This window comes from Dama dama, chromosome 5 (assembly GCF_033118175.1).
Source record: "Dama dama isolate Ldn47 chromosome 5, ASM3311817v1, whole genome shotgun sequence".
Lineage (NCBI taxonomy): Eukaryota > Metazoa > Chordata > Mammalia > Artiodactyla > Cervidae > Dama > Dama dama.
In genome coordinates this window covers 94,174,620-94,187,867 of record NC_083685.1, presented here as the reverse complement: position 1 = coordinate 94,187,867, position 13,248 = coordinate 94,174,620, and the positions used below count along the sequence as shown (strand labels likewise).

At 43.6% G+C, this 13,248-nt stretch overlaps 2 protein-coding genes across 2 annotated transcripts in view; one reads left to right on the top strand and one right to left on the bottom strand.

Moving 5' to 3' along the window:
* The first annotated feature begins 4,984 nt into the window (after window positions 1–4,984).
* Window positions 4,985–5,995, top strand: LOC133055600 (olfactory receptor-like protein DTMT). The gene has a single exon (XM_061140743.1). It carries the CDS (start codon window positions 5,033–5,035, stop codon window positions 5,993–5,995), a length of 963 nt encoding a protein of 320 aa, XP_060996726.1. The 5' UTR covers window positions 4,985–5,032.
* Window positions 5,996–8,686: 2,691 nt separating this feature from the next.
* The window catches only part of LOC133055933 (olfactory receptor 1L4), a 192,585-nt gene continuing 188,023 nt past the window's right edge, over window positions 8,687–13,248 (bottom strand). The window contains exon 3 of the mRNA XM_061141010.1: window positions 8,687–9,812. Coding sequence (XP_060996993.1) covers window positions 8,808–9,812 — 1,005 coding nt within the window. The 3' untranslated portion in view covers window positions 8,687–8,807. The remainder of the gene's footprint in view (window positions 9,813–13,248) is intronic.

The following is a 13,248-nucleotide window of genomic DNA, read 5'->3' as shown; positions in this document are numbered from 1 at the left end:
CTCCCATTTTTCAAAATTGCTCTGGAGAAATCTGAGGTAAGGCTGACTACTCCTCTTCCCTCCACCCCTCATATGACCATCTTCTCCCCTACTGAAGCTCATGGGATTATTTATCTAAACTTAAATTTCATCAGATTGTTTTTGTATTAGATGACTTCTGCTACAATTTTTTTTTCATAACACAACAAGTCCCTTTTGATTTGTGAGTCTGCCTCTTTCTTCATTTCAAGAGAATCTTTTACTATTACATTTTGGAACATTATTGTTGTTCCTTTTCCCCCTCCCTACTTTAGTAAGATCAATTTTTTTTTTTGGTAGCAACAGAATTGAAATGCATACAATGTAGGCAAAAATGGTGACTTTTATTTTCTACAAATTAAGAAAAAAACAATTTGCAATATTATGATTCTATAAATATTATCACTACAAAAGCAAGTTATATTGTTGAGCTCATGGATTTAAAAAATTAAACACAATGTTGTTTGTTTATATTTATATCACATGCCAATCTCTCCTCCTTTCCTCCCTGTATTGATTATTCTCTATTTCTTTCTTTTCTCCTTTTTCATTTTTCATATATTATAGTGCTTGAAATAATTTTCAAACATCAGGACATTTAACCACAGAATTCAGCATTCAGGAGCTCCTAGAAACAAGAACAGTCTCATATATGACTGTAATACTATTATCACATCTAAGAAATTTAACATTAATACATATATATTTAATATACAATCTGTATACAAATTCCCCCAATGATAAAGGCTTGTTCTTTGAGATTTGTTAACATAATTAATTGTATTAATTATATACCATTTTTTGTTTTAGTCCCAGAGTCATGTCCAACTCTTTTGTGACCCCATGGATTATAGTCCACCAGGTTCCTTTGTCCATGGAATTTTCCAGGCAAGAATACTGCAATGGGTTTCCATTTCCTTCTCCAGAGCATCTTCCCAACCCAGGGATCAAATCCATGTCTCCTGCACTGCAGGCAGACACTTTAGCGCTGAGCCACTGAGCAAACCCACTTATATACCATAGCATCCACTCATTTAAAGTACAAAATTAAATATTTTTGTATATTCAGAGTTGTGCAACCATCACCACAATTTTGAACATTTTTATTACCCCCGAAGAAATCCCATGCCCGCTAACAATCACCACCCATTTTCCCTTAGCAATTGCCAATCTCCTTTATTTCTCTATGGATTTTCTTATTCTGATATTTCATATGAATAGAATTATACCATATGTGACTTTTGTGACTGGCATAATGTTTACAAGGTTCATCCATCTTGTACTGCTTATCAGTACTTCATGTATTTTTTATTGCTGAATAATATCCCATTATATGGATACACCACATTTATCTACCTAGCTATCAGTGCATGCTTGTTTCCACTTGGGGGCTATTAATAGTGCCAGGATGACCATTCATATACATATATTTGCATTTCAATTTTTTTCAGGTATATACCCAGGAGTGGAATGTCTGGGTCATTCAGTAATTCTATATATGACTTTTTGAGGAATTTCCAAATTACATCACTCACATTTACCCTCTACCAGTGACCCCCATCCTCTGTTCTCCTTCAAACCCACACACTGTATTTCAGTCACAATGAAACTCTGTTTTGTCAGAAGCTCCAGATTCTCTCACCCCTGGGTTTTTCCATTTACCATTTTCTCTCTCTGGATACATTCATCTCCTTCTCTTGGAAGACTCCTCAGCTACCACTTAAACTTCACGAAAAAAAAAAGTCTTCTCTAACCCACTGGTTAAGGTTAGGTGCCTTGCTATATACACTTATCACATTCTGTATCCCCCCATGATAACATTTGTAACACTCAATAGTGGCTTGTTTTGTTGTGACATCTGCCAGCTAGACAATACGGTTCCAGAGGGCAGGGACCATGTCTTCCTTGGCCACTGTTTTCCCTATATCACATGGCTCAGTGTTTGGTGGATGGCAGTTACCCAGTAAATATTTCTTGAAGGAATGCATTAATGATTTAATAGATTATCTCCTGGGTGAATCTATCTACACATGACTTGCCATCATAGAGCTTAAAGTCCACTGGAGGAGAGAAGACTGGTATATTTGGAAGCAATCACTGGATGACATAAAATAGTGGTGATGAAGTGCTATAGTACTTGACTCAGATACCTGTTGTAGGAGCCCAGACACCGCAGAAGATAGAGAAGGAAGATATTATTGTGGGCTGTGATGATCAAGGAATGCTTCCTTGAGAAGCTCAGACTTGGGGTGAACCCAGAATTCTGTCCCTGGACATGACTTACTCAGCAATGTGGCTCAGAACTATGGTTCAGTAAGAGGGATCAAGTACTAGGTTTGCTGTTAATGAGTTTCTTTGGGACCCAGGGATCCCAGGGGTCAGGGCATCATAGGAGAGAGGAATCAGAAGACAATGGCAGAGCCTCTGGCTGGAAATGTACGACGTGGAAGGAGCAGACAGGAAGCAGGCTCTGGAGCCACATTCAGACAAGTTGTGTAAGCTGGGAGTGCAGGGAAGGTAGTTATTCTAAAATCCCCTTTAACAGGTAACAGGACACCATAATTCTATAGTCCAGCTCCTGCTGGATGATTTAGAAGTCATCATTCTCATTGTTTTCCACCCTCAATAGTGATTCCCATCTCCAAATGTAGTTGAGAATCACCAAACCTGTTATTAGGAACTTATAAGCTATATATTTGCAGAGTATGCTATACTTCGCACACAACTATTACTCTAAACCCACAATTCTTTAGGGTGTATAAGACTCACTGGTGGTGGAGCATAAGGTTGGAAAAGTTTAGCATTTTGCCAAGATCAACTGCTGATATTTTTTGCTGTTTAGTCTCTAAGTCGTGTCTGACTCTTTTGTGACCCCACGAACTGTAGGCTTCTCTGTCCATGGGATTTACCAGGCAAGAATACTGGAGTGGGTTGCTATTTCCTTCTCCAGGGGACCTTCCTGACCCAGGGATTAAACCTTCATCTCTTGCCTGGCAGGAAGATTCTTTACCACTGAACCACCTGGGTCAGTAAATGATGGAATCTGACTCCTCTAGGCTCCGGAATATTTTGCTTGTGGGTGAGTCAAACAGAAGGAGACCATCTTGGTAGCCCCTTTCCATGAAGCCAGTCTTCCTCACCCTCCATCAAACTGCCCTGATATTAATATCTTTAACTCGGGATAAATTCAGTTCATAAGTTGAGAGGAAATTCTCACTTTCTGGGCTACCAGATGTGCCCTGTTCTTTGGGTCCACTGAACATCCTCCCACTCTTCCTCTGCCCCAAGCTCAAGGCAATATCTTTCTGATTTGCTGGGGCAAAACTTCACTTCACCTCCTAATTCTGGCCAAGTCATTTTTTCTTTTGCCAGAAAATTCTGTCCTCATTCTGGGGCTCAGGCTTTTGGAAATAAAAGCCCAGAAAACATGTGGGCTCTTTCTACTTTCCTCCCACATCTCTATCCTAAGGCAATGAATACAGACCTGATGACCTACCTGAATGGAGGGAAGTGAATGTGAGATGCAAGGAAATTAATCTTTCAAAGATTAATGCCTCAGAATTATTCCAGACACAATTTCTCTTGAGATATTCACAGACTGAGAGAGTTCAAGGATTATTTAATTACCCACTCTTTGAATTGGTTGATTTGCCTCTCATTTTTCCTGGTTTCTGATGCTTTTGTTCGTGTCCACCAAGGCAGGCATTTTGTTTGCCCTCCTGCTCTGTTCTCTGACCCAAAGGAAAAGGCGGTTGTATTTATGGGTACTCTGAAGTTGACCACAAGTATCTCTCCTTAATGTTCAGATATATGAATAAAGAACATTTCCCGAATTCCCTGGCTGTCCAGGGGTTAGGACTCTATGCTTTCACTGCCTAGGGTCAGGGTTTGATTCCTGGTCAGGGAACTAAGACCCCACAAGCTTCCCAGCACTGCTAAAATACAACTACAACAAAAGCTCACACATTTCCCACTCCCTCTTGCAGAATAATTTACTCTCAGAACTCATTCCTCCTGTGCTCTCTTCCATAAGACTTTTTCTCAGTAATATATGCTCATCTGCAATGTGTAACCAGTTCTGAAAACCCTCCTGGCTAAAAGTTAAGCTCTGAAGTTAGACTGTCGGATTTAAGTCCCAGATCTGTTGCTTAATAGGTTTGTGACCTGGGCAAGTTATTTATTTTCTATCTAAAAAATGAAGGTAGTAGTACCTATCTCATGGGCTTCCCTGGGAGCTCAGACAGTAAAGAATCGGCTTTCAATGCAGGAGACCCAGGTTTGAACCCTGGGTCAGGAAGATCCCCTGGAGAAGGGAATGGGAACCCACTCCAGTATTCTTGCCTGGAGAATTACAGGACAGAGGAGACTGGTGGGCTGCAGTCCATGAAGTCGCAAAGAATTGGACATGACTGAGTGACTAACACACACAGTACCTATCTCATAGGGTTGCTGTGAAGAGTAAATGAGTCAATGCATATCATGCTTTTATCCCAGTGTTTAGCAAGAGCAAGCGCTGACAAATGTTTTCATGCTCTTATTACCAGTCATCAGTCATCATCTCATCATCATTATCACCGTCGTCATCACCACCACAAGCACCATCATCTTACCATCAGCATCATTCCTGAGTGGAAAGGATGGTGACTAGCTTTCTGGTTGGTATTATACTGTTTGTATCCCTAAGCAAGAGGCATACAGACTTAGCCTACTTCCCGTCTACTTTCAGATCATGTTGATCTGACTCCATCCACGGTTCTGTTATGGAACATTCATAGAGAATTTTGGAATTTGATCAAATTTGACCCATAATTTCTTAGGTGTTTGTGGTTTCCTTTACATAAATATTTATTTACATACTTGGGGAGATTTCAAATAAAATATTAAACAACTGCTATGAGTTATGGGCATTTAATGAAAATATTTTTGAAAGTTCTGCAACATATATATATATATATTTAGGCTAATACTTTCATACAGATTATTCTTAATTTTCAAAAGGTAAAACAAAAGCAGCATGAAAATGGGAAACCAAACAGTCGTCTCAGAATTCCTCCTCCTGGGCCTGCCCATTGGACCTGATCAGCAAGGCTTGTTCTATGCTCTGTTCCTGGCCATGTATGTTACCACCGTCCTGGGGAACCTCCTCATAATGTTCCTGATTCGACTGGACCCCCACCTCCACACACCCATGTATTTGTTTCTTAGTAACCTGTCTTTCTCTGACCTCTGCTTCTCCTCTGTCACAATGCCCAAATTGTTACAGGACATGCAGAGCCACATCTCATCCATTTCTTATGCTGGCTGCCTGGCACAAATGTACTTCTTCCTGCTTTTTGCAGACCTAGAGAGCTTCCTCCTCGTGGCCATGGCCTATGACCGCTACGTGGCCATCTGCTTCCCCCTGCACTACACCACCGTCATGAGCCCCAGGCTCTGTCTCTCCCTGCTGGTGCTGTCCTGGGTGCTGACCATCTTCATTTCTTTGTTGCACACCCTGCTCATGGCTCGGCTGTCTTTCTGTGCTGATAACGTGATCTCCCACTTCTTCTGTGACATGTCAGCTCTGCTAAAGTTGGCCTGCTCTGACATTCAGATAAATGAAACAATGATTTTTATCTTGGGAGGGCTTGTCATTATTGTTCCATTCTTGTTGATATTTTCATCCTATGCACGAATCGTGTCCTCCATCCTCAAGGTCCGCTCTGCCAGGGGTATCCGCAAAGCTTTCTCCACCTGTGGCTCCCACCTCTCTGTGGTGTCTCTCTTCTACGGGACAATCATTGGCCTCTACCTTTGCCCTTCAGCTAACAACTCTACTATTAAGGAGACTGTCATGGCTGTGATGTACACTGTGGTGACCCCCATGCTGAACCCCTTCATCTACAGCCTGAGGAACAGAGACATAAGTGGAGCCCTGAGAAGAATCTTTTCAAAATGGACAATTAGCTTTTTTTCAACCAGTGACTTTAAAGATTAAAGGATGTTTTCAAACAGTAGGTGTAGTACTGACAGTGAGTAGTATTCTAAACAGCCTAGATAGCACCCAAGCTTGGTGCTGCTGGTGCAGCCAGCATAGCACTCCCAGGAAGAGTTTCCCCCAAATGTCATTAGAGCCAGGTTACATTGTGCCTCTTGGGTTTATCACTGAATCTTGGTTGTGATGCACCATGATATGTAGAGGACACTCAATGACTATTATTCTATTTTGAATAAATACCACTGTATTTTGGTGTTTATTGCACTCAAGGAATGTATTGTTGTTGTTTAGTTGTTAAGCTGTATCTGACTCTTTGCAATCCTGTGGACTGTAGCCCACCAGGCTCCTCTGTCCAGTATAGTTCCTAATTCTCTAAGAAATAAATTCAGATTTCTCAGACACTTCTGCGCTTTGCTTCTGCCAAACATGTCTATTCCATGAAGAATATCTTCCAATTTATTATGTATTACTCTTGTAACTTTATCCTCCAGGAGCATCATTTTTTCCCCTTGCTAATCTATTCAGTTTTTAATTTTATTTTCAGGTGTTGATTGATTTATCCATTTAATGATCACATTCTAAATTCCTTTAACTGTACCAATCACTTGTCAGTTGATGGCAAGTTAATGCCTCCTGATGTGTGACGTGCTAAGTTGCTTCAGTCATGTCCTACTCTTTGCTGCGCCAGGGACTGTAGCCCTCCAGGCTGCTCTGTCCAAAGGATTCTTGGGGCAAAAATACTGGAGTGGATCTTGCAACCATGCCCTTCTCCAAGGCATCTTCCCAACCCAGGGATCAAACCCAAGTCTCTCGCATCTCCTGCATTGGCAGGTGGGTTCTTTACCACTAGTGCCACCTGGGAAGCCCTACTTCTTTTGGTAGTATCTATATTAAAAAAATTTTTAGGGTCTCTATTGAATTTGTTTCAATGATGCTTCTTTTTTTATGTTTTGGGTTTTTTTTTTTTTTTTTTTTTCGGCCATGAGTCATGTGGGATGTTAGCTCCCTGACCAGGAATTGAACCCATACTCCCTGCATTGGAAGGCGAAGTCTTAACCACTGGACTATCAGGGAAGTCCAAGGTAGCATCTATGTTTTAGATGAGAATTCATCTTTTGAATTAAAATCATACGGATTGAACCACAGGGTTCTGTTATGAATTGTTTAATTTATAGACATTAAAATGGTGGCTCACCTATTGCCCAAGGTAACACAAATAGAGACAGAAAGACTAAAGTCTATTTATGACTCTGAGATAGATTTTTTTCCTCTAGAATATTATGCTGAAATTATCTGGTGATTTCTTTGTTTACTTCTTTTCTTACCAAGTATATTACAAATGTCTCGATCTCGAAGACAGGTGCCCTGTCTATGGTGCCTAACCCAGTGCCTTGAATCTGCTAGATATAGAGAACAAATACCTATTGATTTGATTTGAATGCATTCTGATGTGTTATTTGAAATGAATTTATGTCTTAAAAGATCTCACCTTTAAAAAAGTCCTCCTAATAATGCCAATTTTTACTTTTCTTCTTAAAAATTTTTATTGATTTTGAAAATAATACATTCTCACCAAGAAATAGCCAAACAACGAAGAAATAAGTAATAAAGTGGAATATGTGGGTCCTCCATTGTTCTTCACCCCCTCCATGATGGCAGTTAAAAGCTGGGGCATACTCTTCCAGATATTTTCTATGCACAGACTAACTTTATATATTATAAATAAATAGGACTGAATTGTAGCTGCCATTTTCTCATTATCACTTATTTTCTGAATTCATCATTTCACGTAAAGACATGTAAGTCTTCTAGAAGCTATGTAACGTTTTGTTAAATGGATGCTATTTACCATAATTTATTTAAATAATCTATTCTTGGTGGACATTTGGGTTGTTTTCAGTTTTTTATTATTTTAAATAATGCTTCGAGTTTATTTACTGGTTCATATGCTTTTTGTGGACTTATGCTGTGTTTCTGTGGACATATTTTCAGAAATGGGTTTACTCAGTCACAGGATATGAACATTTATAATTGGATAGAAACTGCCAAACCACCTCCAAGGAATTCTTCTCAAGTAAACTCCTTCCAAAATTAAATGAGAGTGGTCATTTCTTTACGATATTCTCAATGCTGAGTATTTTGCTTTCAGAATATTTGTTGTTGTTCAGTTGCTCAGTCGTGTCCGACTCTTTGCAACCCCATGGACTGTCCATAGGATTCTCCAGGCCAGAATACTGGAGTGGGTGGCCTTTCCCTTCTCCAGGGGATCTTCCCAACCCAGGGATCGAACCCAGGTCTCCCACATTGCAGGCAGATTCTTTACCAGCTGAGCCACAAGGGAAGCCCCTCAGAATATTTATCTCTTTAAATAACTGGGTCTTTCCCAAAGTTTCTAGAAAAGGAGTCTGTAGGGATGTGGACTACATTGCAAGGCATCTTTAAAAAACCACCTAAAAACCTCAGACCTGCTCTCTTTCTCCAGCTTCCTCTCCACCCACGGGATTGCTGTTGCTCACACTCTCCCCCCGCCCTCCCCCTCTCCCCACAAGATTCATTTCCTCTTCCCCAGCTTGTTCCCCTTCCATTTCTCCAAAACTGAAAAGTAGACTCTATATCAGACATTCGGGCAATACAGAAACAAATTTGGCTTATTGCTCTGTCTCCATCCCTGTGAATAAACACCTTGTCCCATTGGCTTCAGGTCTAATTTTTAATTTAACAAGAAATAAGACACTGCAGGATTAAAAGTTGCTGGTGTTTTGGAAAGCTATAAAAAGGAGAGGGAGGGGAGACTGGCGTTCTTCTGTAATCATTATTCTTGAGATGCCAGTGAGTCCAGACCTGCCCTCACACCTCTTGGGGGTGCAGCCCTCCATCGGAGCCCCCTTTTTAGGGAGCCCTTGACTTCTTTGTTGCGCAGGCTGTAGATGAAAGGGTTCAGAGTCGGGGTAACCACCGCATAGACCACACTGGCCAGGCGGTCGTAGCGGGCCGAGTAGGCAGACGAGGGCCGGAAGTAGACGGAGAGGATGGAGCCGAAGAAAAGCGACACCGCCACCAGGTGGGCCCCGCAGGTGGAGATGGCGCGGCGCCGGCCCCCAGCCGACCGCACCCCCAGCACCGCGACGAGGATGCGCGCGTAGGACAGGACCACCAGGAGCAGCGGCGTCAGCACCACGGCCAGGCCCTCGGAGAAGATGGCCGTCTGCGCCGCCGACGTGTCCGAGGTGGCCACGCTCAGCATCACCGTCATGTCGCAGAAGAAGTGACGCACGCGGGCGGCGCGCGGGAAGGAGAGCTCGGAGATGAGCAGCGTGTGCAGCAGCGAGTGCAGGTGCGCCACGGCCCAGGACGCCGCCACTAGCGCCGAGCAGCGCGCGGGCGTCATGACCGCCGCGTAGTGCAAGGGCCGGCACACGGCCGCCGTGCGGTCGTAGGACATGGCGGCCAGCAGGTAGCTCTCGGTGATGCCCAGAGCCACGAAGAAGTACATCTGGGCAAAGCAGCCCTGGAAGGACACGGCCTGGCCCGGGTGGAGCAGGCCGGCCAGCAGCCTGGGGACCGTGACGGTGGTGAAGCCGATGTCCACGAGGCTCAGGTGACCCAAGAAGTAATACATGGGGGAGCGGAGGGCCCCGTCGGACCTCACCAGCACCACCATGCTCACGTTGCCCAGGGCATTGACCAGGTAGACGCCAAGGAAGAGGAGGAACAACAGCGGGTGGACGTCTGTGCCATCCGTCAGGCCGAGGAGGAGGAACGCTGGGCGGGAGGTGAGGTTGGCCAGGGCCATGGAGTGGCCGCCACGGTGGGGGCGCTGAGGGGAGAGAGGAGACAGCCCGACGTAAATTCTGGCACCTCTAGATTTCTGCATATTGTAAACTATGAAGTATTTTTAAAACTTTTGCTTGCTAAAATGGTGTAGGGACCACACTGCTCATCGAATAATCCTAGTTTTATAAAGAAACTGAGTCTCAGAAGGCTGTTCTGGATACTGTGGTGTCTCAAGCTTTGGAGTAGATCTGACCTGATTTTGAGTCCTGGATCTATCATTCAGGGCTCTCCGAGCCTCGGTTTCTTCTTCTTTAAGTGATAAAAAAAAAAACTAGCTGCTGCTCCTACAGTTGTGAGGATGTGCTTAGTCACTCAGTCGTGTCCCACTTTGTCAGCCCCATGGACTGTAGCCCGCCAGACTCCTCTGTCCAAGGAATTTTCCAGAGAATAATACTGGAGTGGGTTGCCATTTCCTTCTCCACAGTTGTGAGGATAGGGTGGATAATAAATCTAAAATACTTGGCACAGTGCCCAGCACATAATAGGCATTAAAGACTGTCATCTATCATCTGTCTATCAAGTATCCATCTATCTACCAACTATCTATCCAGGCTTCCCAGGCGGCTCAGTGGTAAAGAACCTGCCTGCCAATGCAGAAGATATGGATTCTGTCCCTGGGTGGGGAGGATCCCTTGGAGAAGGAAATTGGCAATCCACTCTAGTATTCTTGCCTGGGAAATCCCTTGGACAGAGGGGCCTGGCGGACTACATATAGTCCATGGGGTCACAAAAGGGTTGGACATGAATTAGTGACTAAACAACAACACAACAACAACAACAACAATCTATCTATATCTTCAATGACATCCTCATCATTTGCTTAGTCAAACCAGTAGTTAGGGGCAGAATTGAGACCAAGTCCATCTGAATACCAGTTGAAGTTTTCTCGCAAGACACCTTACTATATTTGCCTTTCATGAATTCACCACATATTATTTGGCAGCTCGGGGAGGCTCTAGTTATTTAAGTATGTTTTTTCTTTTTTTTTTTAAATTAATTAATTAATTAATTTATTTTTTCAGTGGGTTTTGTCATACATTGACATGAATCAGCCATAGATTTACACGTATTCCCCATCCCGATCCCCCCTCCCACCTCCCTCTCCACCCGATTCCTCTGGGTCTTCCCAGTGCACCAGGCCCGAGCACTTGTCTCATGCATCCCACCTGGGCTGGTGACCTGTTTCACCATAGATAATATACATGCTGTTCTTTCGCAACATCCCACCCTCACCTTCTCCCACAGAGTTCAAAAGTCTGTTCTGTACTTCTGTGTCTCTTTTTCTGTTTTGCATATAGGGTTGTCGTTACCATCTTTCTAAATTCCATATATATGTGTTAGTATGCTGTAATGTTCTTTATCTTTCTGGCTTACTTCACTCTGTATAATGGGCTCCAGTTTCATCCATCTCATTAGAACTGGTTCAAATGAATTCTTTTTAATGGCTGAGTAATATTCCATGGTGTATATGTACCACAGCTTCCTTATCCATTCATCTGCTGATGGGCATCTAGGTTGCTTCCATGTCCTGGCTATTATAAACAGTGCTGCGATGAACATTGGGGTGCACGTGTCTCTTTCAGATCTGGTTTCCTCAGTGTGTATGCCCAGAAGTGGCAACTCTTGAAGCTCAATTCCAGAAAAATAAATGACCCAATCAAAAAATGGGCCAAAGAACTAAACAGACATTTCTCCAAAGAAGACATACAGATGGCTAACAAACACATGAAAAGATGCTCAACATCACTCATTATCAGAGAAATCCAAATCAAAACCACAATGAGGTACCATTACACGCCAGTCAGGATGGCTGCTATCCAAAAGTCTACAAGCAATAAATGCTGGAGAGGGTGTGGAGAAAAGGGAACCCTCTTACACTGTTGGTGGGAATGCAAACTAGTACAGCCGCTATGGAAAACAGTGTGGAGATTTCTTAAAAAACTGGAAATAGAACTGCTATATGACCCAGCAATCCCACTTCTGGGCATACATATTAAGTATGTTTTTTCTTAATCTCATCTGAAACCTGCTTCCCTGTAACTTCCACAAGTGGCCCCAGTTTTGGCCGCTGGGGGCCACACACCAAATCTGCTTTCTCTACAGCTTTTCACATTGTGTTCGAAGAAATCTGTTCGAGGTCCACTGAGTCTTCTTTTCTCCAATCCAAACACCCTGGTGCCCTAAATCCTTTCTTATAGGACTCAGTTTCCAGGTCTTTTTCCATTCTGGTTACCCTCTGCATTGTCACTGTTTTTGGACACAGTGCTCTAGCTGGACTTGGGCTGTATGGGGGTACTAAACAGTTCAACAGTCCACCTCATGTGAGTTTATCAAGTGCTTGCTTTGGGTCAGGTGTTGTGTTCGTCTCTCGGACTATGAAGGTAGGGCAGTCTTTGTCCTTGGCCTCCAGACATACATAATGTAAGAAGCAGTACTAACTATGAACAAAGTAGGAATGATTCCCTCTGCTTGGCTGATTCAAGGAAGATTCCAAAGTGAAGGGTTGAACTGGGGTTGGGAGAATGAGTAGGAGATCACCAGTCAGAGACTTGGGAATAGGAAGAGAATTTCAGGAAAGGGGGAAAGTGAACATGTGGCTGCTTCTTCCCTGGAAGGCAGAGTGGAGTCGGGTGGGGAGGAAAATAGAACCCAAGGTGAGAAGACAGCAGAGGAGTGTTGGGTTTGTCACCTGGAGGGCAGCGTGCCACGTCTCAGGGCTGTCTGCAGAGCCTCTGGGCTGGTGCCCCTCCTGGCCAGAGGTCCCTGGTCTTAGAGACCGATACACTGTTACCCATCTCTGCCCAGAGACTTCAGCGTGTTTCCTGTGGACTGGAACAGCAGCCTTAGAGAGAGAGAGAGAGAAAGCCAGACCTATAAGGGCCTCAGGAATTCCTGGGCATACTGTTTCCACCCAGCTCTGCTGTCCTGCCAGTCTCCCCATTGCCCACTGGATATGGTGTGAACCACTCAGCCTGGCACCCAAAGCCTTCCAGCTTGGCTCCCAGGATTCCTCTCCAACCTCAGCTCTGGTTGCTTCCACATTATTCCCTTTCCCAACCCTAGCCAAGATGGTCTTGTCACTGTCTCTTTCTTTTTCATTTTTTTTTTTACAAAATATATTTGCCACTTCCATCATTTAAAAAATTATTTATTTATTTTTGGCTGTGCTGGATCTTTGTAGCTGCATGGATTTTTCTGTAGTTGTGGCAGTGCATGGGCTTCTCATTGCAGTGGCTTCTCTTGTTGTGGAGCACAGGCTCAGTAGTTGTGGCTCATGGGCTTAGTTGCCCCACAGCACGTGGTGGGGGGGGGGGGGATCTTCCCAAATTAGGGATCGAACCCGCGGCTCCTGCATTGGCAGGTGAATTCTCTATCACTGAACCACCAGGGAAGCCCTTGTCACTGTCTCTTGCTTACAC

Coding starts and splice junctions, on each gene's coding strand:
- LOC133055600 (XM_061140743.1), top strand. CDS start 5,033: ATGAAAATGGGAAACCAAACAGTCGTCTCAGAATTCCTCCTCCTGGGC.